This window comes from Ciconia boyciana, chromosome 14 (assembly GCF_034638445.1).
Source record: "Ciconia boyciana chromosome 14, ASM3463844v1, whole genome shotgun sequence".
Taxonomy (NCBI): Eukaryota; Metazoa; Chordata; class Aves; order Ciconiiformes; family Ciconiidae; genus Ciconia; species Ciconia boyciana.
Genome location: NC_132947.1, coordinates 11,455,798 through 11,478,624, shown reverse-complemented (window position 1 = coordinate 11,478,624; position 22,827 = coordinate 11,455,798). Strand labels below are relative to the sequence as shown.

General features: G+C 51.7%; 1 protein-coding gene across 1 annotated transcript; it reads left to right on the top strand.

Moving 5' to 3' along the window:
* On the top strand, positions 1-22,475 carry ADA (adenosine deaminase). Its single transcript, XM_072879145.1, has 11 exons — positions 1-50; positions 8,014-8,075; positions 11,358-11,480; positions 11,630-11,773; positions 12,618-12,733; positions 15,036-15,160; positions 17,666-17,737; positions 18,006-18,107; positions 18,857-18,924; positions 19,412-19,541; positions 20,790-22,475. Exons 1-11 carry the CDS (start codon positions 15-17, stop codon positions 20,889-20,891), a joined length of 1,080 nt encoding a protein of 359 aa, XP_072735246.1. The 5' UTR covers positions 1-14; the 3' UTR covers positions 20,892-22,475.
* Positions 22,476-22,827: the final 352 nt, after the last annotated feature.

Here is a 22,827-nt window from a genome sequence, read left to right as displayed (position 1 = left end):
GCGGCGGCGGCGGCATGGAGCGGGAGCTGTGCGCCTTCGGGGACCCCAAGGTGAGGTGGCGGCGCTGCCGGAGCCGCTGGGCTGGGAGCGGGGCGTGCACCGGGGCTGAGGTGCTGTGCACCGGGCTGGGAGCGGGGACAAGCACCGGGGCTGAGGTGCTGTGCACCGGGCTGGGAACCGGGACAAGCACCGGGGCTGAGGTGCTGTGCACCGGGGCTGGGAACCGGGACAAGCACCGGGGCTGAGGTGCTGTGCACCGGGGCTGGGAACCGGGACAAGCACCGGCGCTGAGGTGCTGTGCACCGGGCTGGGAACCGGGACAAGCACCGGGGCTGAGGTGCTGTGCACCGGGGCTGCGAGCGGGGACAAGCACCGGGGCTGAGGTGCTGTGCACCGGGGCTGGGAACCGGGACAAGCACCGGCGCTGAGGTGCTGTGCACTGGAGCTGGGAACAGGGGCATGCTCCGGGGGTGAGAAGCGGGACGTGCACCGGGGATGAGGCGCCGTGCACCGGCGGTGAGAACCGGGTCATGCACCGCAGCCGAGCCGCCGCACATGCACCCGGTGTGAGAGCCGGGGCGTGCCCCGGTGCGGAGGCGGCGGGCAGCGGGGCGGGAGCTGGGGCATGCCCCGGGCGCGGCGGCTGAGCCGCGAGGGTGTGCCCTGCGGTGTCGGTCGGCGGTACCGGCCGAGGTCTGCGCTGCCCCGGCCCGGTGCTCCCCGCAGGGACACGCAGGAGCTGCCGCGGGTGTCCCGGCCATCCCGCAGTTCCCGCCGCCGGAGCGGTGCTGGTCCCGGTCCCCGCCGCGGGGTCATCCCAGCGCCGGTCACTGCTCCTCCGGGTGGGGATGCGCCGGTCGCCGCGCTAGGGCATGGCTGGGGACGTGGGAAGCCCCGAAGCCTCCAGCGCTCCGGCTGTTGCCTTGGTCTTCTAAAACAAACGTTTTCTCTTGGGGTTCTTTTTGTTTGTTTGTTTCGTTTGGGGGTTTGGTTTTGTTCTTTTATTTTTTTGGTGGTGTTTTTGTTTTGTGGTTTGGGTTTTTTTGGTGTGTGTGTGGTGTGTTTTTTTTCTTTTAAACGTTTCGTTCAGTTATTCCTCAGATACCCGAGATACCATCTTGGTGACTGCTGTCAGAGAGTGCTCCGGTCTTTCGCTCTCACCATGCACTGTAGAAATACATCTCAAGTAGGATCATACAGTAACATGTTTATGAATCAAAAAAGTTGCAAAGGAAGAAGATGAAAGAGATGTGGTTAGCAATAACCCTATATCTGATGGCAGAGTGCTGCCTCTGCTGCAGGACAGCTCAGCTCTGAGGTTATGGTCTGGCTCAGCTGGCCTATGGGGAGCAGGTTTTCTCTGCCTGGCTGCCTTTGGGCTCTGGCACTGACTGCCAGGCAGGGCTGGGCTCTTGGTCGGCAGCGAGGGGCTGGGGCAGACCAAGAAAAGAGATGTGAGGGTCGTGGTGGTCCTGCTCTGGGAGAACCTGAGTGGTGGCAACTGCGTGCGGCTTTCCCAGGGAAGAAGATTGCCTCCGAAAACCCAAAAGGGTTTTTTTTTGCTGCTGTTTGCATCCCCTACCACTCCCAAACCATTTATCTCTCGGTTTGAGCTCGCACCAGAAACGTCTAGCATACTTGGAAAAGCCTGTGTGCGTGGGTCTGGTTCGTGTTCATTCCATCGCTGCGTGAGGTTTCCCTCTCCGGGAAGGTGACCCGTGCAATAGCAGGCAAACTTTGATACCAAAATCCAGGGAGCATTGACATCTGCTAGTGGTTAAAGCCTTTTTAAAGCTACTTCAATTTTGGGAGATGTTGGTGCTTCATCAGCTCCACTAAGAACAAAAGCTGTTGGTTCACCCCAGTGGTTTTAAACTTTTGGCTGAGAGAAGCAAGTTAAGTTGTCTTTCACTTGTGCTTCTTCCTACTTTTCCAGCGTGTGGGAGAGCGTGATGCCGAAGAGGGAGACCTAGGAAAAACCGTGCAGGGTTTGACCGCTAAGATCAGGCTTCTGTTGTCTGGTTGCCCGCAATTATGAGACTGGTTTTCCTGAGTCAGGCAGTCCCTTTCAGTCCTGCGAACCTGCTAAGTCAGGCTTGGGAAAAAAAAAAAAAACGGGTCTGAAGTCAGTTAATGAGCCCTATTCATTCCCCTAGACCCTCTGCCATTGGGAACGATCAGTTTTGTGTTTTAGAGATGTTTCTGGTAACTGGAGTGGCTTCGAGCCCCAGCTGAACGTGGGGCCGGGGCTGCCCCGCGTTTTTCGGGAACTCGCTGACTCCCAGCTACTGCAGCAGATGAACAGGGAGCTGCTGGAGCTGCTGGAGGGCAACTTTTATGGCCTACAATAAGCAGGGTTCAAAGAGCAGAAAAGACTGCCGTTCCTTAGATGCCAACCATCAGCCTCTTCCTTCTCTGCTCCACAACCAGAGCAGAGACGGTGTCCTCTCTCGCTGCTGGCTCCTCTCCCCGCAGGCCAGCCCCAGCCTGGGGGCTTTGGGACAGGTGGCTGTCTTCTGCAGCTCCCATGTGCCTTGAGCCGCAGTGTGGGGAGCAGGATGGGAACGGGGCCTTCTGGGGTCAGGCCCGCACCCTCTCAGCGGCTGGTATAGCTCTGCTGCTGGATGCTTGTTTCCAAAATGAGCTCAGGTCGCGTTGGGCATGTATTCCCGCAAGCCCTCCCAGGGCACGCTCTGTGTGTCATGGTATTTCGGAGCTTGTCCCTATCCAAAGGAAGGCTGTTGTCTCCGACATGTCCTTCCTATCTGGGAATTGGGAGAGATGGCCAGAACTGGCTGTAGCTGTGTGTGTCCCCGTCAATGGTTAGGAGAGCGCCTGGTGACCAAATCCAGATGGCACCGAAGGTGCCCGCTCTGCTGCAGAGCACTGGCTGTACCCAGGGGGGTTTGGGTGGGCGTCCTGCCCTGCTCCCTGCAACACTGCAGCCTGCCCCTGCTCGAGACAGACCTGCCCATCTGTGCCGAGCCAACAGTACAGGTATTTGCCTTAGACGAAACTTAAAAAACAAAAAGAAAAAAATAATTTAAAAAGGTGAGCCTTATTGTGGGGAGTGCGAGTGCACGAGGGTGTGCCGAGGATGACGTTTTCTTCAGCTCATCCGCTCTCGTGCACAACCTGACCCCTGACTGGCTTGGCACGGGTCAAAGCCTGGTGCCACCGAGGCTGCACTGAGCTCAGCCGTACCTTACGCAGCGATGCACGTGCTCGTATCTTCAGTAATGCTCTGCAGGCGCACTCTCAGGTAACCTGCCCGGCTCCACTTGTCAAATGTGATGGCAGTAAGAGGCTGGCTTGGTGCTGCTCAAAGTGCAAGGACTCCGTTTATTGCCCCAAAGCGTTGCCTCGTTCCAGCCACGTGCGGGTGTGAGGTCTGTGGGGGCTCAGGGAGGGACGTGGCCCTGCCTCTCCGTGGGAGCTGTCCCGGCAGGAGGGTGACGCAGAGCCACCATCGCCTATTAATGGCAGCAGGAGCCTGGTAACCAGGTCGGTGGAGGCTGCGTGGTTGGTGCTGGGAGGAACGGTACTAAAGGCTGCTCAGCATGGGAGCATCCTCCTCCCCGCAGTCACCGAAGCCATGTGTCATATGAATGCTTCTCTAGAAAGCAGGAATATTTCTTGCAATGGAGCAGTGAGTGGGTCTTGTAGTCTCCCACATTTCTCTTTTAAAGGCTCAAACCTTAAAGTGTATGGCAGATTCGTCTCCAAAACGCATTTGTGGGTGTTGTCAGGTTTGAGGATAATACTGTGCCTCTTCCACTTCACGTCCCTCTTGATCCACTCTCACCTCTTGCTTCTAAATGAGCGTTTGTGGTGAGTTTATGATGAGCATAACTTTGCTCCTGACAGCACGCTTTCATAAAACTGGTATTTGGGGAACACAGTTCATTCTTTTTGCATCGATTGGCATTTGTCTTATCTCTTGTTGAATTTTGCTCTCTATTAACGTTGTCCTGCCACATGTATCTAACAATTGGTAGATGACAGCTGTAATTACTCTGTTTTTCAGTTATCAAGATCAATAGAGTGAACTTTAAATTATCACCTTTTAACGTGCTGATAAATAATCCTGGGCAAAGTAACTGCTAAGGGTTTTAAAATGTGCAACTTTAGCGGCTGCCTGGATTATCTATTAACGTCTGCTGGAAACCATCAAAATAAAAGGTGAGGTTGGTGTTACTTTTACCATGGTGTTAGGGCTGACTTGTTCGTTGTAGGTATTTTAAAAAAGACCCTAAAACGACCTAATACAGAAATTCCCTCAAGTGCCTTAGCTTGGATGGTACTTTTTATGCCACATAATAGGCGAAATGAGCAGTTAACTGCTCTGCCATGGTCCACGGAGCAAACCGTAGAGTAATAGGGAAATTCTGTTGGGTTGACTGTAGCTGTTGACTGTAGCTACTTTGAATGTTTGGTTAACTTTTTCCTCTTAATTTCATTAAATTGAAAATAATCAGACTTGATCTTTGAACGGAACATGCATGTTTGCAGTACCTCATTTTGTGTTTGAATTTATTTTTGAAGCTTATTAAGTTTCAAAGAAAACATTACAGTATTTTCCGAAGAGAAAGGTCAAGGCAGTGCCCTTAAAACTTCTCCTTTTTAAAAATCTGAACTAGCCTGCTGGTATATGCACTAATGAGTCATGTGCTGTGCCTGAGCTAAAACTTTTTTTGCATAAAAATGGAAAGTGCTCGGTTTGCTCTGACAGCCTTGCTGGGGGTTGTCTGTGCTGAGGATGCACAATTTATGGCCAGTTATGTCTTTTGAACTCATCCCTCTGGCTTTCGACAACTCTTTAGTAAAACTCAGATTTCGTGGAATTGCACTGTGGTTTTTTGATGCACTGGCTGGCGGTCAGTGAAGTTGCTCTCAGCTGCAGCGCCGTGGAGGCGCAGAGGAAGGGCTGATGGGTGGCTACGAGGCGCAGAGGAAGGGCTGACGGGTGGCTACACCGTGCTGAGCCCCCTCCAAAGGTGGTCCCGAGGGTCCTCGCTGCAGCTGGGGGAAGAGCGGTGCTCCTGCCCCAGGAAAGCATTGGAGAGCTCTCCTGCTTTCTCGTTCTTCATCAGAACAAATGGTACCATGTACAGGTTTGCTGTGAGAAAGGAAGGCGTCGCTGGTCCTGGCATGGCTGAAGGCTCCAGTGCTGGTGCAGCCCATGGTGGGGTTCTGGACCAAGCGTCGAGATCACTATTTAATCTGTGTGTGCAGGCTTCCCCTCCAAATAAACCGGAGGGCTTGGGGTGGGAGAGCATGTGTGCGTGGACCTCTGTGTGCCGAGGAGCAGAGCCCTGGAAGAGGCTCTGGGCTCCTGCATTCACCTTATTTCTGCTTGCTCAGGCATCGTCTCCTGGAGCCACAGTTCAGAGAAAACTCTTTCATCTTTATCTGGGTACTTTCCTTGACTTAAAGCAAGGTCATGTCACCCACTTGCATCTGGAAAAGTCTTGTGCTTTGTTTACCCAAAACAAACACGCAGGAAGAGAGCTGAAGTGTACTCTGCAGTGAGCAGCCTCCCACAGACCTGGAAACCTGCGGCGTTAGTGAGCGAGGTGCCTGGGGAAGCTGAGCTGCTCGGTTGTGCCTCTGCTGATTGCATCCTTATCTAGGGCCGGCTTTTGGTGGAGACTCTTGTAGGCAAACCTTTACTTCTTCACTTGAATGTCCTTTGGTAATCCAAATAGCATAGATTAGTTCTCAGCTGCAGAAAACAGCCCCCCCAGCACTGATCCTGAGGAACCCCACAACTTTTTGGGTTGAGCAGCATTGCACAAGAGTTTCTTAGCATTTAGTTTAGGTCCCTCCAGACCCAAAGAAATGCATGGCAGGGGAGGAAGAGCCTGTCGCTGGTGCTGGAGAGGAACCTTGCTGCTTTACAAGCATCTTGCCTGCAGTAGTGGTAGAAGGAGGTGGCTTTCATGGATGAAGGATGCCACTGAATTTGCTTTCGCATTGATGGAAATGTCACATTGGGATGTTCTTGCAGGAAATGCTTGAGAAATGCTTGGAGTGAGAAGACCTCGGTAGGTTCGGGTTGCTTGGTTTTTATATCCAGCATGAGAGAGTTTCAAGCCTGTAACTCCAGCAGAAAGTCACAAGGGCTGTTGAAAACCTCAAGGAATGGAGTTTGCATGGTTTTGAAATAGGAATCGGAGCTCAAGAGTGGAAAATGTGCCAGGCGTCCACATCTGGCGATGCAGATCATGTCCATAGTCTGTTATTTTATCTGCTGCTTCTCAGGACATTTAGTCCTCATAAGCAGGATTGCGTAACTCGAGGTGGGGGGAAAGATCAGGTTTTGCCCTTTGAAAATCTTCATCCCTGTAGATTCAGATCGTGTCTTAAGGGTAGGAGAAGTGACAGGGATATCTTTTTACAACCTGCTAGCAGTGGTGTCTGTGGGGATATTCATGACCCCTGGGCCAGCTGATTGCAACGGTGCAGGGTCAGTAGCTCAAGCTGCCCTGAGCCTGGCACCTGCATTTTGCATCCCACCAGAATACATTTCAATGGTAGCTTCACGGCCATCCTATGCAGGTGACCTGAGCCCTGTCCCACCTCAGCAATGATGACCTTTTGCAGCAGAAGTGGTCAATGAAAACCCTGACCATGAGTCAGAAGATGGGTGTCTCTACCTGCGTGGCAGGCGTCTACGGCTGTGGGAGGAGGTGGGGACGGGAGCGAGCTCATGGGCATCAGCGCTCATCCCAGAGATGGGCATTGCCAGCCCTGCACCGGGAGCTGGGCCAGCAGCGTCGAGCTCACATCAGCTGCTCGCAGATGCTTCAGAGGAGAGCGAAAGGATCTTGAGGTGGACAATTACGCAATGCCCTGCTTGTAGGGACTGCTTACTTATTTTTCTTCCAGCTCCTCGTAGTTATTGTTTGATACCTACCCTGACGCCAGAGGGTTTGTGGGTTTTAATTAGTAACCCTGGGCGGTTTAGTTATCCATGCAAATATCCAGTCCTCTTCTGAATCCTACTCAATTCTTACCCTCAGCATCCTGCAGCAATCATCTACACAGGAAAATGTGCACAATGTTATAACTAACAAGAACATTGTGTATTAAGTTGCTGCTCTACAGCTTCATTAAAAAAATAAAATTAAATTAAATATGTATTTTGTAGCCTATTCCGTTGCTTTAAAGAAAACTGTTCTAGAAATCTGAAGATCTAGCCAAAACATTTTACAGCTAATATTTTCCTTCCCAGTTTGACTTCCAAATTGCATTTGTTATGTTTCTCCAAAAACCCCAGCTGCCTAATGGAAAAAGCTTGCTCTTGCTTTTCTGGGGCTCTTTCTCCAAAATCCATTGTTTCAGCAATACTTGGGAAACAGGGTTTCAGAGTGAAGAGATCTGAGTTACTGTCCCATTTCCAATGAGTCAAAATTTAAGTGTTTTATTTTGAAACCAGCTTGTTAGCTCTACGGGGCAACTCTTGTTCTTTTAATTTTTTACAGCACCTTGTACCGGGGCTGACTCCATGTGTAGGATTAGAAAGCCTGTATGCTCTGATAATACCAAGTAATGAACAATATATCAGGAGCTGATTCTTGGAAGTGAAGTCAAAGCTTTTGTGTAATGACTCTTAGCAAATTAACTGATGCTTGGGTGTCTGTGAATTCAAGAAGGAGCAAGCTGGAAAGCGAAGGTGTTTGGGGTTTGTTTTTTCCACTCTTCCCAAACTCCAAACCATGGAAGCTAAATAAGGATAGGGCAGTTCCTGAAGATTACTGGAAACAGAATAAATTTCTAAAGATCCATTAAATGTGTGAGCTGCAGCAGCAATAAGAAAATATTTAGATAATATTTAGATATTGAAAAAGAAACTTTATAATGATGGTGTTCTAAATTTTTTTTTTTGTGCTTTCTTGTTATGACTTTGTCCCTGTATTGGCTGCATTTATCCCTGCGTTAGCACCAGCTGCTTATCTCTAAACTTTTGCTGGCGCTCTAAGAGTACCTCACCAATTTATCTTATTGCAGGTTGAACTTCATGTCCACCTGGATGGAGCCATTAGACCAGAAACAATCTTGCACTTCGGCAGGTGAGTTGCGGGGGGAAGAAAGCTCTGAGAGCTGCAGTCCAAAAGCACCAGTCCCTACTCCCATGCCTTCTGCTTGTCCAGTTCTCCGACAGAAGGGCTTGTGCCGGCAGGCTGGGAAAGCTCTCTCCCTGGCTGTACAGGCAGCAAACCACGCTGGTGCTGGTCTCAGCTCTGCACAGACAGGTCCTCTGGCTGCACGGTGTGAGGATATTGAGCACATCCCAAAAGGCGATGTTGCAGCACGGCTGCACTGGTAGCAGGAGCGTGAGCAAGGTGGTCATGGGTCCCGTGAGCCAGGCAAGCTAAGAGGAGGCACCATGAGAAAAGTATAGAAGATGTCTCGTAGACAGAGCTGTCTGCCTTTGAAGTATACCTGGGAAATGGCAGAGTCAGTGTATTCTCGTTTCTTTTTCCACATTCCTAATTGCAAAAGCAAGTTAAATGAAAGCAGGCTGGGAGTGTCTTCTCGGTGGTGGTGCCGTACCACAGTCTTGGGAGGAAAAACCAGCTTGGGTGCTCCTCCCTGCCCTGCTGCTGCGTGCCTTTGAACCCAGGCTGTCTGCCTGGTGCTAGTAGTCAAGGAGTCGTGCTTGTGTGAGGGTGACCCGGGAAAGCACTCGGCAGTGACTTAGAGAGGTTGTTTCCTTGACAGAGCCCACGTGCATCTTCTTGCTTCAGCGTAGCTTGTGTGGGAAGCACCAGGGTGAATGATTAACTGGTGCAAGGACCTGGCTCCATGGTTGCAAGCAAAATAAACGTAAGACTTCTTCCAGCTGTCGCTATACAAAAAGCAAATGGAGGCTAGCAGATACCCTCAGATCGAGAAAGTGGCAAGCTTAAAGATTTCAGGAAACAGCTCTTAGGCACAACTCTGGTACTTTGGGGAGGAAAGCAGTTCTGAGGAGGATGGGAAGTGGTTCTGGCATCCTGTAAGCCCAGCAGACTCCAAGGCAATGCGATCCTAGGGGGAAATACTCTCTCTGAAGCAGCTTTTTCTGCAGGGAGCGGCCATACATTTTGCAGTGCAGTCAGAGTAAAGAAGGTGGATCAGAGACGTCCCTCTCATTCGTTGCAGGACATTGGCGTGGCAAGCTGAGTCAGGGTTCCTGCTGACTCTGCCTGTGCTGCTGGTGGGCTGCAGGGCTGGAATACAAGTCCCGATGGACAGAAGAGTCAGTGCTGACTCCCTGGGGTTCTGCTGAGTCCCTGCTGCCAGCAAAGGACAAATGCTGGTGTAGTCCCCCAGGAGGGCTGTAGGAGCCCTGGAGCCCAGGAGACACCAGCCATCTGAGGATCCGTGCCTCTCTCCTGCTTAGGGCAGAAACCTTCATTGCCTGAGCGCGTGCCGAGTTCCCTCTTATTTTTAAGCAGCCCTGGCATCCCTGGGAACTGCCAGCCCTCGGGTGGAGCAAGGCTGTGCTATTCATGGGCTCTAAAACTAGTGCTGACACAAACGTAAAAGCAATGGGGCAGTGTAGGAGATGTAGGGGACTGCCTTAATAACCTCACTCTGGACACAGAAAGCTGCTTGTGGTCTATTTTTAAGGGTAAAGAGCTGGAAATAAATTTGCCAGGTGGTAGCTGACCACGTACAAATAACCCGAAGCTGCTGGGCCGCACAAGCGCCCTTGGGCAGTGACTGAACTCTGCCATTTTTAGAAGCTTTGGCTCCAATTCTGCAAGGTCTGGGTCAGGCTTTGCATCTCCCCTGCCCAGCCAAAGGGCTTAGAGCCATGGCAGACCCCTCATGGGACTGGGTGTCCCCAGGAGAGGTGCCCTCTCCACAGTGGAATGGTGTGCATGGTGCTGCCCATGGCTGGGGGTAGCTCTGGGCAGGACACCCAGGTGCTGGTGGGCACGAGCGTGTTCCCCTGGGGCAGCTTTGCTGCAGGAAGGCTCCCAGCTACCAGGCAGGTTGGATGGGGCAGCAGCAGCTCCCAAAGCCGTGGTGGCAAGATCCACCAGACCCCCTCAGTCAGAGACCTGGCTCCAGCGTCTCTGCGCTGTGGATCATCCCAAAGCGCTGTCGCTGCTGGCTGCGCGGAGGTAATCCTTTGGGAAGCACGCGGAGAAGGTCAGGGAAATGGCTTTGCTGTCGGACACTTTCCCTGGGCAAGTGGAGGAAGAGGTGGGCCGGTTCTTGGAGCAGAGACCGATGTGTCAGTGCCATGGAAAGGGCAAGGCAGGGAGGAAAACCGATGCCTTGGCAGTGATGAACGTCCCCTGCCGAGTGCCAGCAACTTAATCCGTGCAGATTGCATGTGAAGGCTGAGCGTGGGGCTGGTTTCCTTCCTGCCTGAGTGGGGAATGAGCAATGTTTACTGGGCCCAGGAGCGGGGTCCTTTGGGCTGCTTCCCTGCAGATTGCTCATCGGGGCGGCTGCTGGCATTGGGATGCCAAAGCTGTCTGTGGTGTTTTGTCTCTATTAGCAGAGAGATCTGTCAATCGGCTGTAATTCATTGTGGCAGGAAAGAGGATTAAAAACAAATGTCTAGTTATTATTCCTAATTTAGGTTGGCATTCATGGGCAGAGTGACAACCTGTGGAGTGGGGGTGGACAAGCCTGCCCAGGAAGCGCGCAGCATCCTTGGCTGGCAGCCCCTTTGAGCCTGGCTGTCACCCCGCCGGGGACACCTCCACCCACCTGGGACTCCAGGGACAAGCAGCTTCTTCCCTCTTGGAAGAGTTTAGGTGGGCTTTACCATCTCCATCCCTTTGGTGAGAGCAGTTGTTGGACTGCCATTTGCTCCTGCGTGGGAGGTGTCCCCATCAGAGAAGATGCCACCACGATATTTGGCTTGGGAACCGGCTCACTCGCAGGAGCTGCCGGCATTAAACCCATGAGCCACGATGCTTCTGCGTGCGTGATTCTGTGCCTGGGAGTGTCTCCGTGATTTTTGAAACCTTTGAGCCTGCATAAGTGGAAATTAACTTTTCTAAAGAATTTTGGCAATTCTGCCACTAGGACTAGGAGGTGCTAAGAAATAATCCAGAGCCCCTTTAGATGAACTCCTTCTTAAGCTTAAAGTGTGCTCTGGCTGTGCTCCTGCCGGGTCAGTCTGGGCTTGTATTTTCATTTGCTTTTGCTTTGTGTGTATTTTCGATTGCCTTCCTCCCCGCTGAGATTCAGGGCTGCATCTATGAGGAGATTTTGGAAGGCCAACGTGTGCCATATCTTTTCTGTGAAGAAATGCTGCCAGCTTGGGATGGGATTGCTGTATGAAATGGACTGATTAAAAATTGAGAATCTTCCCCATCAGTAATACGTAGCTTCATTTCCAGGAAAAGAGGAGTTCCTCTTCCTGGCAGCACTGTTGATGACCTCCTGAAGCATGTCAGCTATAAAACACCACTGACACTTACCCAATTTCTAGAGAAGTTTAATCACTACATGCCTGCCATTGCGTAAGTACCCCACTTTTTGCTTCTTCCCCCTCAACCCTTGGCAGGACCTCTTGGCTAACGTTGCCCAGCCTTGGAGGTCACCTCGCCCATCCCCAGTGTGCCCCAAGGGCGACGAGTCCTGGTGACGGGTCCCACTGCCGTCCCTGCAGGGGTGACCGTGAGGCAGTGAGGAGGATCGCCTATGAGCTCGTGGAAACAAAAGCAAAAGAAGGCGTCATCTACGTGGAGGTCCGGTACAGCCCTCACCTCCTGGCCAACTGCCGCGTGGATCCCATCCCCTGGGGCCAAACCGAGTGAGTGTTCCCACCGTGCCGGGGAGCCGGTGGGTGGTCGGTCGGGCATGTGTGTGTTCAAACCAGCGTGTGTTCAAAGTCTGGTGTAACCAAACCTCCTCTTTCCTCCACCGCAGCGAGCGCCAGCACTCTTCCGCCTCTCTTCCACATTGATAGGATTTTTCCTCTTATAATATCTCTGCATCCTGCTATGTTTTAGTGTCCCTTGCTTTGGGCACCTAATTCTGCAGGTGCAGAGCAGCTGTGCTTAAACTTCTGGCTGAAGCCAGTCTCTGTGCAAGGGAAAGCAGCGTTCAGATGGGGATTGCCTGCCTGCAAAATGTGAATTTGAGCTGGCAGAGATGGTAGGCAATGTTGGAGGGGGCTGGCGATCCGATCCCTTCTTTACCTGCCATCCCCACTATAATGTGTGCTTCTGATTAAACCAGTGCTGAGCTCTGTGGCCGCTTACAGCATGTGCTGTGATGGGCGTTGAGCCCCCAGGCTTGCCCCTGCCCGCCTGCAGGCAGCTGTGTGCCCTAATGAGATGCTCTGGCAAGGAGCGGGTTCCTCTGCTCAGGCAGGATTGGCATCCAGTTCCCCGAGGGTTTTCTAAATCTTACTATCATCTTTGCATGCTTTTGTGCCCAACATCTTGTAAATCTTGGCATGGCGCGGGTGTAAAAGGTGCTCTTCAGCTCTGGGCAGTCTCATCAGGCTCCTCTGGATGTTAACGCGAGTGGGACACTGGGCAGCCTGGGTTTTGCATGGGGTGTCCCATGGGGATGCTGGGCTGGACCTGCAGCTCCTGCCTGCTTCCCTGCTGGGTGTCCGGCCTCTTGCTGACGGCTTTTCTTCCCTGCAGGGGAGACCTCACTCCAGATGAAGTCGTTAACCTCGTAAATCAGGGACTACAGGATGGAGAAAGGGATTTCCGCATCAAAGCCAGGTCTATTCTATGCTGCATGCGCCATATGCCAAGTAATGTATTGCAGCTCCCCTGCTGCTCTGCTCCCCTTCCCTGACGCGTGGCGGGGGGTGACGTCCCCTGGGTTCAGGTCCCTGCAGAAATGTGGGGAAGGCCCCAGTCCCATGGCCCTGGGTCCGATGCAGGACCAGACAATGCTGAGAAGTAGTTTTTTTTCTTGGTGGGGTCCTCTGCTCCCTCACTATGGGGAAAGGGTCTGCTGGATGCAAGAGTGGGGGTCTGTGGTTACAACCAGTATCTGAAAGGTCTTGCTAGAGAGACAAAACGGGCTCTTCTGTCCTCTCCTGGGGGAGGCGTGACTTCTGCTCGTACCTCACTCTCTGCCCAAAGGCTGGAGCTCTCCTTGGGCCAGTTGAAGCCCTTGTCGCAGCAAGCAGTTGCATCTGCCATGACCATCTGGTGGGTCCAAGAGCAAATGGTCATGGGAGGAGGACCACATGAGATCTCACACTTTCCCTGTTCATGGTCACGCTGCTACAGCAGCATGCTCCTTCATTAGCCTGGACCATGGGTCAGCCAGGGAGTCCGCTGGCTGCAGTCTCTGCTGGTTTAAGCTGAAAACACAAGTAAAATATACTTAAGTCACATATATAAAATGTTTTTTATAAATTCAACAGTTCTGAACCTCATCAGAAACAGCTGCTGTGACCCAGAATAGGAAGAAAACCCAATTTCCAGTGTTTCATTGGGCTGCTGAGTTCTGTGAGCATCTTCCTCTAGGGAAAGATGCAGTCAGAGCGAGGTTGTATGACAGTAGCGGTTCTGTGTGAGGACTTTGTTATGAATATCTTCATATCTCACAACAGTTTTATGTAGGTGGTGGAAAGGTGTAGGCATGTAGACGGTGGAAAGATTTTTGCTAATGAGTACACGGTTAATTTATGTCTAGCAATGTGAAAAATTATATTCTTGGAAACTGGGAGATTTGAGAGTGTTTTTTTTTTTCCTTCCTGCACAATCAACCCCAAACAATACTTTGAAAACTTGACCCTTAAATTCCTGGTTTCTAGGAAGAAAACTTTTTTCTTTGTCAAAACTGGAAAGCTGTAAGGCAGTGCAACACTTGCCTGCAGTTACAGCCCCTGCCAACGCACAAGTGGTAAAGGCAGAAGGTGGCGGGAGCACCCGAGGGCATATGTGTGCCTGTGCAGCAGGAGGGATTGCTCATGCAAACGACTGGGTTGGCATCTCATGCCTGTGTCCCAGGGCACCAACTCTTGCCCAGAGCCAGCGCTGCATTCGGGATGTGCTGCACAGTGAGAAGCCACCCTGTAATTTATGAACTGCTGAGAGAAAGGCAGAGATGCCAGCCAGAACTAGCTAATATTGTTAATAAAATAATGGCTCTAACCCAGTGAGTTGGGAAGTGATGAAAAAAGAGGATGAAATTGCACACGTTTTCTTACGTGTTTGTATGATTTGGGGATTGTATGTACACAGCAGGTGCCTGTTAATTATTAACACTACCGTTTATCTCTGTTTCTTGGCCTTTTTGCTAAGGGTAAGCGCTATATGAGCTGGTAGGTGCATGTCCGTTCTCAGAGGTTATCCTCTGTCCTGATCAGAGATAGCTCTGAAGTAGTTGTTGGCCACTTGTTACTCTCTTTTTCTCACCGATGGCAAAAAGATAAAACTTCGTGAGTGTTAAAGGTCAGCCTTTCAGGAGGCTGCCCAGCTCCTTCCCACCAGGAGTAGCATCTGTCATCTTGTCTGGGGGAGTCAAGGATGCTCTGCAACAGGGCAGGGCTGACCGCCGTACAGGGCCCCCCCAGCGATCCCTCCCAGCCCAAACTCCTCCGTGACACAACACATCTGACGGGTTCTTCCCTTCCCCCCGTGCCCAGCCTGGGACGGGGTGACAGCTCAGGAGTGACTTGGGGGATTTCTCCCACGCACCATGTTACCGCCTGGGCTGGGCGGTTCAGCTTACCTTGGGCCAGCGGCAGTCACCACCATGTCTGGAGGTTTTTTTCTGTTTTCTTTTTTATTTTTCTTTTTTTTTCCCCTGCTGAAAGTGAGAAGAAAAACAGAGATGAGAGCAGCTTTATAGCTGGTAAATGCATTTGATTTCCCTTTGATTGACAATGGACTAATCAGTTGGCAGCTTTTATTTGCTTGAAGATGGCAGACCTTTATAGGAGTTTGTTAGCTTTCTTTTTGAGCGCCAAATTTTAGGAAAGACCAAAGAAAATAGCTCTAGCCTTCTAGTTACATGACCAGTATTTGTTTAGAAGAATGCTGAAGGTGTGACTCTTACCAGTGCTTTCTCCTGAACGCTGGTGCTGTCTCTTCCAGGCTGGTCTCCAGAGGTGGTGGAGCTCTGCAAGAAGTATCGAAACAACTCTGTGGTGGCCATTGACCTGGCTGGGGATGAGTCCCTGAAGGTGGAGAATTCCTCCGAGCATAAGAAGGCTTACGAGGTTTGTTTAATAAGCTTCTTAAAAGAAATGATGAGAAAAACATATATTGAGGGGATGTGTGTGAGGGGACATGCAGTATGTTATGCAGACTGAAAACAGCTGGGACAGCTTAAAAATTCGTTGCAGCTATTAAAAACATTCTGTTAAATAGCAAAAGTATTTGTTTATATTTCCTAAATGATTAATGGCAGGCATCATTGCTTAGACACGGCCTTAGACCTGGAGCTCGGCATGCTGCCCCATAGCACTGAGTGCAACGTGAGTGACGTGGAGCCCACGTCCCCCCCGGCAGCACCCCGCTGCTGTCGGCTGGGGTCTGCTCCTGGGGCTCAGCAAAACCACAGCCAAGGGTGGAAGAGACTGACCTTTCCAGTCTGGCAGAAATCACCCGAGGAGCAGAGAAGCTGCTGCACGTTTGAAGTGCTTTTATCTGATCATCTCGAATGCAAACGCTGGAATGGCTTCAGGAGCCTGATCCGAGACTCTCACTAGACCTCAGGGCTTTGCGGCGGCTCAAAGGGGAAGCTTTGCGCCTCACTCCTCTTTGCTGGTGGGCGTTTGGGGTTGTTGGTCCCCTGCATCAGCGGGAGAGGAGATTGTACACCATCGCTGCTGAAAAGGACAGTGGTCTGCAAGCAGCGCTCAGGGCGCAATGGCATGGGGCTTTCTCGGGGTCTTTGCCCCCGTCAGCGGGAGCTGATACAAGGTCTGCCTGTGCTGCTGTGCCGTGCTGGATGAACTGAGTGGTTATAAACTGAGACGCAGGCACAGGGTTTTATTAACCGATGGGCAGGTGCGCCTCGTCCTGCCGTGGTGTGCCAGCAGTACGCAGGTCCAGACTCCTCCGTCTGAAGGATGCATCTTGTTGCTGTGCCGGGGGCTCGCTCAGGCTCTGAGATGATGAAGCAAACCCCGCTCCCATCCATCGGCCCCTCTTGGCCTCTGTGGTAGGGAAGTACATCCCCATAAATACTGCTGCTACTTTCTGTGGGGTACGTAATGCATCCAGGGAAATTGGAGAGCCTTGTGATGTCCCTTGGGCAGGCACGTTCTGCCTGGGATCTCTTGGGGCTGCTGGCGGGGGAAGAGCAGAGAACGGCAAAAACTCGACTGTGGCTGCTGGCTGTGGAGGAGCACCAGGAAGTGTAGAGCCAAGGATCCTAGGACCACCATGTCCAAGGAAGCAGGGATCCTTGGAGGAGAAGCCAAGGGAAGCACCATGTGTCCTCGGACAAATAGGTTGAAAAAGGGATTAGAGCTCTCCAGGGAAGGTATGCCCATGGATGGATGTTAGACACGAGCTCCCTCCTGGGTGGAGGGGCTCAGGCTTCAGCAGCCAGGAGGGTTAGTGGGGAAGGGTCCTGGAGCACGTGCTCTTCCTGACCCCTCTGCTTGTGTCCCCGGCTCCTGTTGGGATAGTTAGAGATGCCTGCCTTGGGACTGGGGGGGTGAGAGTTTCTGGTTTCTCTTCATCCTGTGTAGAAACAAGTGGAAAATCTCTGTGCTGCTGTGAGTCTGTCTCTCTTCTTGGTCTGGTACTTCAGGCAGAGGGATTTTGTTATTTAAAACAGTGTCAAAAATTAGCTGTTTGGGCAAAATCAACACTCACTCAAATGTAGGGAGCACAGAGTGCCTTTCAGGTCGATGCACACAGGGCTCTTCTGTAGCCATCCCAGGCAGAGCCTGGCCTGACCTTTGCTGGGCCGGTGTGTGCAGCACATGAGGAGCTCAAAATTAAGTAACTGAAAAGAAGTCCTGAGTGAAAAGCCCTGAAGGAGTGCCTGGGAAGAGCATCTGCTGCGAGATGGGGCTCGCAGCCTGCCCATGGCCGCCGGCTGGATGGCCCTTCTCCAGCAAGGCAGGAGCCAGGCTTCCCTCGAGGCTGCATGGCTTCCCAAAGCCCAGGTGGTCTGTGGCCGCCCTGGCAAGGGATTTTTTGGGATGGCCAGGGAGAACATCTCAAAATGCCCCCAAAGCTGCAGCCGCAGGGTCCTCCCGGCTGGGCTGCCTCTGTCCGCAGCCCCATACAGGAGGGAGGTGCTCGGTGCCTGAGCATTGCTTCATCTCTGCCCTGGGGGCTTTTAAATTCTCTCACTTGGCTGCAGCTGGCCAAAAAGGTAGAAGTTTCTAAGACAGCTGCAAGGTTCATGCAGAAGGGCAAGTGGGTGGAGGAAGGAGAGCTTCGAGCTTGCTGCTGTCTGGAGCGGAGACAGTGGTGAGCTCACCTGGTATTAAAAGACCCTGGAGGAGTCTGGCTGGGATGGTAACCAGGGGAAGGTAACCAGGCTTTCTAAGCTTCTCTGCTTCTGGCATCACCAAGCTCTTCTCTCGCAGCCTGTGCTACAGCAGAGAGCATGCAACTCTCGGGGTGCGGGGCTCATGGTTTGGGGGCTTTTCACACAGAGCCCTGTTGCTTGCTGTGCCCCCGAGAGCGGTGCCAGCCCAGGGGTTTGCTGACCTTGCTGCGGGTGATGGGACAGGAGCATGTCCTTCCTTGCTTTGCAGGAAGCTGAAAGATGCGGGATTCATCGTACCGTCCATGCTGGGGAGGCCGGCCCGCCTGCCATGATCAAGGAGGTACGAGGAGCTCCTGGCTTGGGGCAGGGGTGGGAAGTGCCCCTGCATCCCCTGCACTGGGGAGAGAGGAGCCCAAGTCCTCTCCGTATTCATAGCAGAGCAAACATCGGGGACCCCGGCAAAGACCTGGCCCAGACGGCTCAGAGAAGGATCTGCGCGGAGCTGGCTCAGTGGTGCGGGCTGCACCCATGGTGGGGCAGGGATCTCTGGGCAGGCAGGAGCTGAGCTGGAGCTCAGAGGCTGTACATGCTTTTCCTGTGCCCTCTAGGCAGTTTATCTCCTGAAGGCTGAGCGCATTGGCCATGGCTACCATGTCCTGGAGGACCCTGAGCTCTACAAGGAGCTGTTGAGAGCAAAGATGCATTTTGAGGTAAGGATGTGTGGTGGGAGGGTGACAGCCAGGTAGCTGCTGTCCGAGTGGAAAATCAGCCCTTGCTTGGGCTGTGCTACAGCCAGGGACACGACCTGACACCCGAGTGCTGACCACGTGTATGGTGACGTTGCCATTCAACTTGGATGACTAAAGCTCCACAGCAAAAATGGTGCTGACGCCTGGCTGTTTGCTGGGAGCTCTGCTGTGAGCACAGCAGCTTGCAGGAGGTATGCAGCTGAGAGGAATGGATCCTGTTCTGGCTGAGGATAAATTTTGGGCAGCTTCTTCACTAATTTATATACCTCAAGCCTGCAGGCTTCTCTGCCTGCAAAGCAGGGTGCTGTACCGGCGCCTGTCTGAGTGGAGGGTGGAAGTGCCTGGGAGTTACGGTGCATGGGCAGATTTCTTTGTCTTTTCCCCAGAATGGGTGTATCCAACTAATACATGGAATATATATGTATATACTTAATGCCAGTGGCTTCTTAGCTGTGTTGACACATGGCTGGTTGCTGACTGGCCGTGGGAAATATCCCACCGGCTCCTGCCACAGTCATGCGGGCTGTGGGCTCTTTCCGTCCGTGTCATGGGACGTGCACTGCTCCATCGGAGCAGCACTGAGGGGTAGCTGGGAACAAAGCTCTAAACCTGTATCTGGCTTTACCAGCATGCTTAACTATCTGCATACACCGCTGTGGTTCAGATCTGCGTGGTTGATTCTGGTTTTCATGTTTAACTCCCCCAAACAGGTCTGCCCCTGGTCCAGTTATCTTACTGGAGCATGTCTTCCAGATCTCGGGAAACACCCTGTAGCACAGTAAGGCTTCTCCGTTATGTTCAATCTTAAATAACCAGGATTTGGGTTGATTATAGCTGCTTTATTGCTTTACAAAGGTAACGTGCATCTAACCACTTAGGAAAATGTGGTACATCCTCGCCCTTGGGCACAGAGGGGCCCGCTGCGGCTGGAGGGGGCGCGGGGGTTCCTGTCCCTCCTGCCCCTGCTCTGAGCTGTGGGGCACGAGATGCTGCACACCGGCCATTAGCCCTAGTTTGTGGGTGAGAGCTGAGGTTGCTGAACCTCTAAGCAAGAGACGCCCCGATGCTCTGCTCCTCTCTCCGCTGGAGAAGCAGATTGGTGCAGAGCGGCGGTGAGACAAGCTGAGCCCTGTGTTTGTGTCCAGCAATGCAAGCTGCAGGGACAGCTGCGAGGTCTTTCCTTTTATCGCATTTTACCCGGAGAAGTGCATGACCAGTGCCGTATCCAGTGTTTTACCCACCGGTTCAACCTGATTTCCATACAGATTTAGGAAGGATCGCGCTAACTATTCTATAAACACTGATGACCCCCTCATCTTTAACTCCAATATTGACAAGGATTACAGCATAGTGAAGGACTACATGGGCTTCACTGAAGAGGAGTTCAAGAGGGTGGTAAGTCAGCCTCGGCTGGATGCTCTGCTGATGTCCTAGCGCAGTCCAGAACAACCTGCTGTTTTTCTTTATAAGCTGAAGAGTTTTTAATGGAAATCAGAAAATCCTGTGCTGGCCTTGTAAGGACGAGGCTGAGGGGGATGCTGGGAGCGCTGCGGGGTGTGGAGAGCAGGGCATCCGAGTGCAGGGTGGGCTCTGCAGGGGCTGCGTCACTCGGGCTGGCTGCTTTGGGCTTCATGGGTAACAGGTCAGAGTGGAAATTGTCCACTGACGTCCTCACGGCAGGTCTTAGCAGTAAGGAAGGAAGGTGCCTGTTGCTTTTTTTCTGGATTTGGAATTGCAGGTAGGTTATTTCAAGGCCCGGCCCAGAGATTAGCAAGATTCAGCAGGTACGAAAGCGCTTGCAGTTTTTGCATGTATAACATGAGTATGCAACAACTGAACTGGAAACAAAGTGACTGCTGGCTTCAGCTTTGGCACACACAGTCATTTACGTGTCTTGATTACTTCCTTGATTTTCTAATTACTTACAGAAGACAGAAAGACAGGATAACAGTTTGACTAACCTGGTTACCAGGGGAAGCTTTCCTGGTTTGCATTTAAAGTCATGCTCAGCACTCTCACCTACGTGTCTCCCAAGATACTCGCGTGGATTGGGAAGTGCAGGATGCGCTTTACAAGAAAGCATCAGTCCTGCTCTCAGCTCTGCCTGGAGGAACAAGTCCCCTTCTCCTACAGACATCACTCTCTGGGTCTGGAAGGGGGAACGAGGACAGCCCTGAGCTCTGGGATCCTGGATCCACAGCTGTTCTGCTGCCAGCTGTCCTCTCTGGCTCTTGCAAAAGCCAGGTTATTTCTGTGTAATAAAAGCAAGGTCCCTGCACAAGGCATCCACGCAGGTTACGTTGCACAGCCCGGCTGTGTCCCAGCAGCACCGCTGTGCTGGGAGAGGCCCTTGTCCAAAGGGGAGCTGGGAGTGTAGGGGCGGGTCTAAAGTGCACATCCTAAAAACTCCAAAATATTTAAAGACCTTTACTTGTGCCAGCCTCATTCCTCTTGGGACTGCTGCTAGCGATGGGCGGAGCAGTGGCCCTGTAAAGTAGGGCTGTGGAAATGAATCCTGGAGTGGAAACTTTACACTCTCCCTCGCCTGTGGCTGCTCAGAGCCAGATGCTGGGATGTGCACAACCCTGTGTTCATGTCTGACGTGTCTTAATGTCTCCCTTGTGTTCCCCTCTGCCTCCCCAGAACATCAACGCAGCTCAGTCCAGCTTCTTACCTGAGAAGGAAAAGCAGGAACTGCTGGACACGCTGTATGAAGCCTATGGGATGGTCCCCAACGCATCGTGACCCATCCCTGCGAGCCGGCATGGAGCGGTGGCCCTTCTTCATGCGTGCTTGACTCTGTGCTAGTGGGAGCACCGGGAGAAGGTGCCCGGAGCCGGTCTCTATTACTGGCACCCCTGTGTTAACCCTTACAGTGCTAAGCAGAATCAGGCTATCACATAAACCTACCTATATCCCCACAAACTCTCTCCCAAATGGACATCCAGCTTCCTATCTTGCTGTTGTGCAAGCAGACTGAAACTGCCTCCTGGCCTGACTCCCTTCTCCATCTGGCAGTCTTTCTGTACTGCAAATGTGAACAGAAGAACCTCCCCTGCCTTTTTTTTTTTTTCCCCCCTCTTCCCCTGCCTTATCTGTCCTGCCCCACTGACCTGCCTAGCCCTTGTCTGCAGGGCAGAAATAACCACCTTTAACTGTGACTGTGGCCTGGGTTAATCTTCACCTTTCTAGGAAAAAAGTGTGTTAGTGCTGACAGGGAGTGAGCAGGCTTTATTCCCATCCGTGTAGGTAGGAGGGTTTGGCCACAGCTATATTTACCCAGGGTTAGTCTTGTACTAACAAGATTGGAACTTGTTTGGAAGCTGGTGCTCTTGCCCATGCACAGGTCTGAAGGGCATTTAAAAAAAAAAAAAAAAAACAACACACCACAATTTTTTTTTGGCATCCTTTCTTGGATAAGGACTCCCGTGCGTCAGGCCTCCCAATGTCACCGCCGCAGACGTGCACACCTTGGGCTCAGGCTTCAGCTGTGCTCACAGCTGGCCGTGACCATGCTCACACATGCATAGGAAGTTGGAACATGTTTTTACCATCTTGGGCCAAAATCTGCCTTCTGAGACTTTTCCTAGTTTTGTACTCATCCTGGAGAATTCCTGTGAGCTGCAATTTACTCTTCCTCCGTCTTTGTTTAGGACTTGGAAAAACCATGATTGATTGCCTGTTTTAACCATCTGCCCTCTTCCTGACCTGATGTAATCTTCAGGCACTATTAAAACTGAATAAGTAAATTAATAAGCTAGGGCCCAATGCCACATGTTGACTTGGGTCCCATCTGAATTGCTTCTCTCGCTCAACCACAACACTGGCTAGAAGTCAGATCTTCAGTTTGGTGGAGAATTTATACAGAAATATTCACCAAAATTCCTAAGCAATTTTGGTGCATTATAGTATGTTTACTTAATATGCAATAGAGCCGTGCATCCAGAGGAGACAATCATTTTCTTACGTGAGTGTGTGGTGTGCTTTAGCATCCCAGGTGCCTGCAAAGATGCTTACTCCAAAGATACTGTACCAAAAAGTTGCCTTTGACAAGGGGCCGTGGTTACCATTACCACGGACAGTGTGTGAGACTGGTCCAGTCTCAGACAGCAGCGACCATGTGCTGGGAGTATTTCCATTCTTTTTGGGCTTCTGTATTTGTCTTCTGAGTAAAAAAACTCATCTCTGAAGTACACGGTGCATATATACACTTATAGCTAGCTTATAGCTACACTTATGCTTATATATGTAGCTAGATAGATGGATATGAGAGAGTGAATTTCTTACTTTTATAAAGCAAATGATAAAGCCTCACTTTTAAGAACATGATTGCAGTAAGAAACAGGCTTTTTTGGGTAATTTTTCTGCAAAAATTGTTTCTGAAGAAGAGTTGCTTGTTTGGATTCTGGACAGTTGATTGTTAATCCTGTTTAATAAAATCCAGATTTATATTAAAAGATAAATCCTCTTGCCTTTCTGTTCAAGGGAGACTGTTAAGAACCGTGGTCCACAACTTGAGCCATCGTAGCCCTGCTGGAGCACGGGGGTTAATCGGTAGGTGTGATGGGGGCTTTGGCAGCGCGATTCCTGCCTTCTCCTGTTGCCAGGTCGGAGCACTTGGAAAGTTAACGCAGGTCAAGCCAGAGGGAAGGTACCCCCCTCTCTTGCTAGGCAGGCAAGT

Bases quoted from the DNA above. Each gene is read 5' to 3' on its own strand.
- ADA (XM_072879145.1), top strand. From the start codon at position 15: ATGGAGCGGGAGCTGTGCGCCTTCGGGGACCCCAAG. The intron at 11,481-11,629 runs GTAAGTACCCCA...CCGTCCCTGCAG, and splicing joins CACTACATGCCTGCCATTGC to GGGTGACCGTGAGGCAGTGA. The intron at 19,542-20,789 runs GTAAGTCAGCCT...CTGCCTCCCCAG, and splicing joins AAGAGGAGTTCAAGAGGGTG to AACATCAACGCAGCTCAGTC.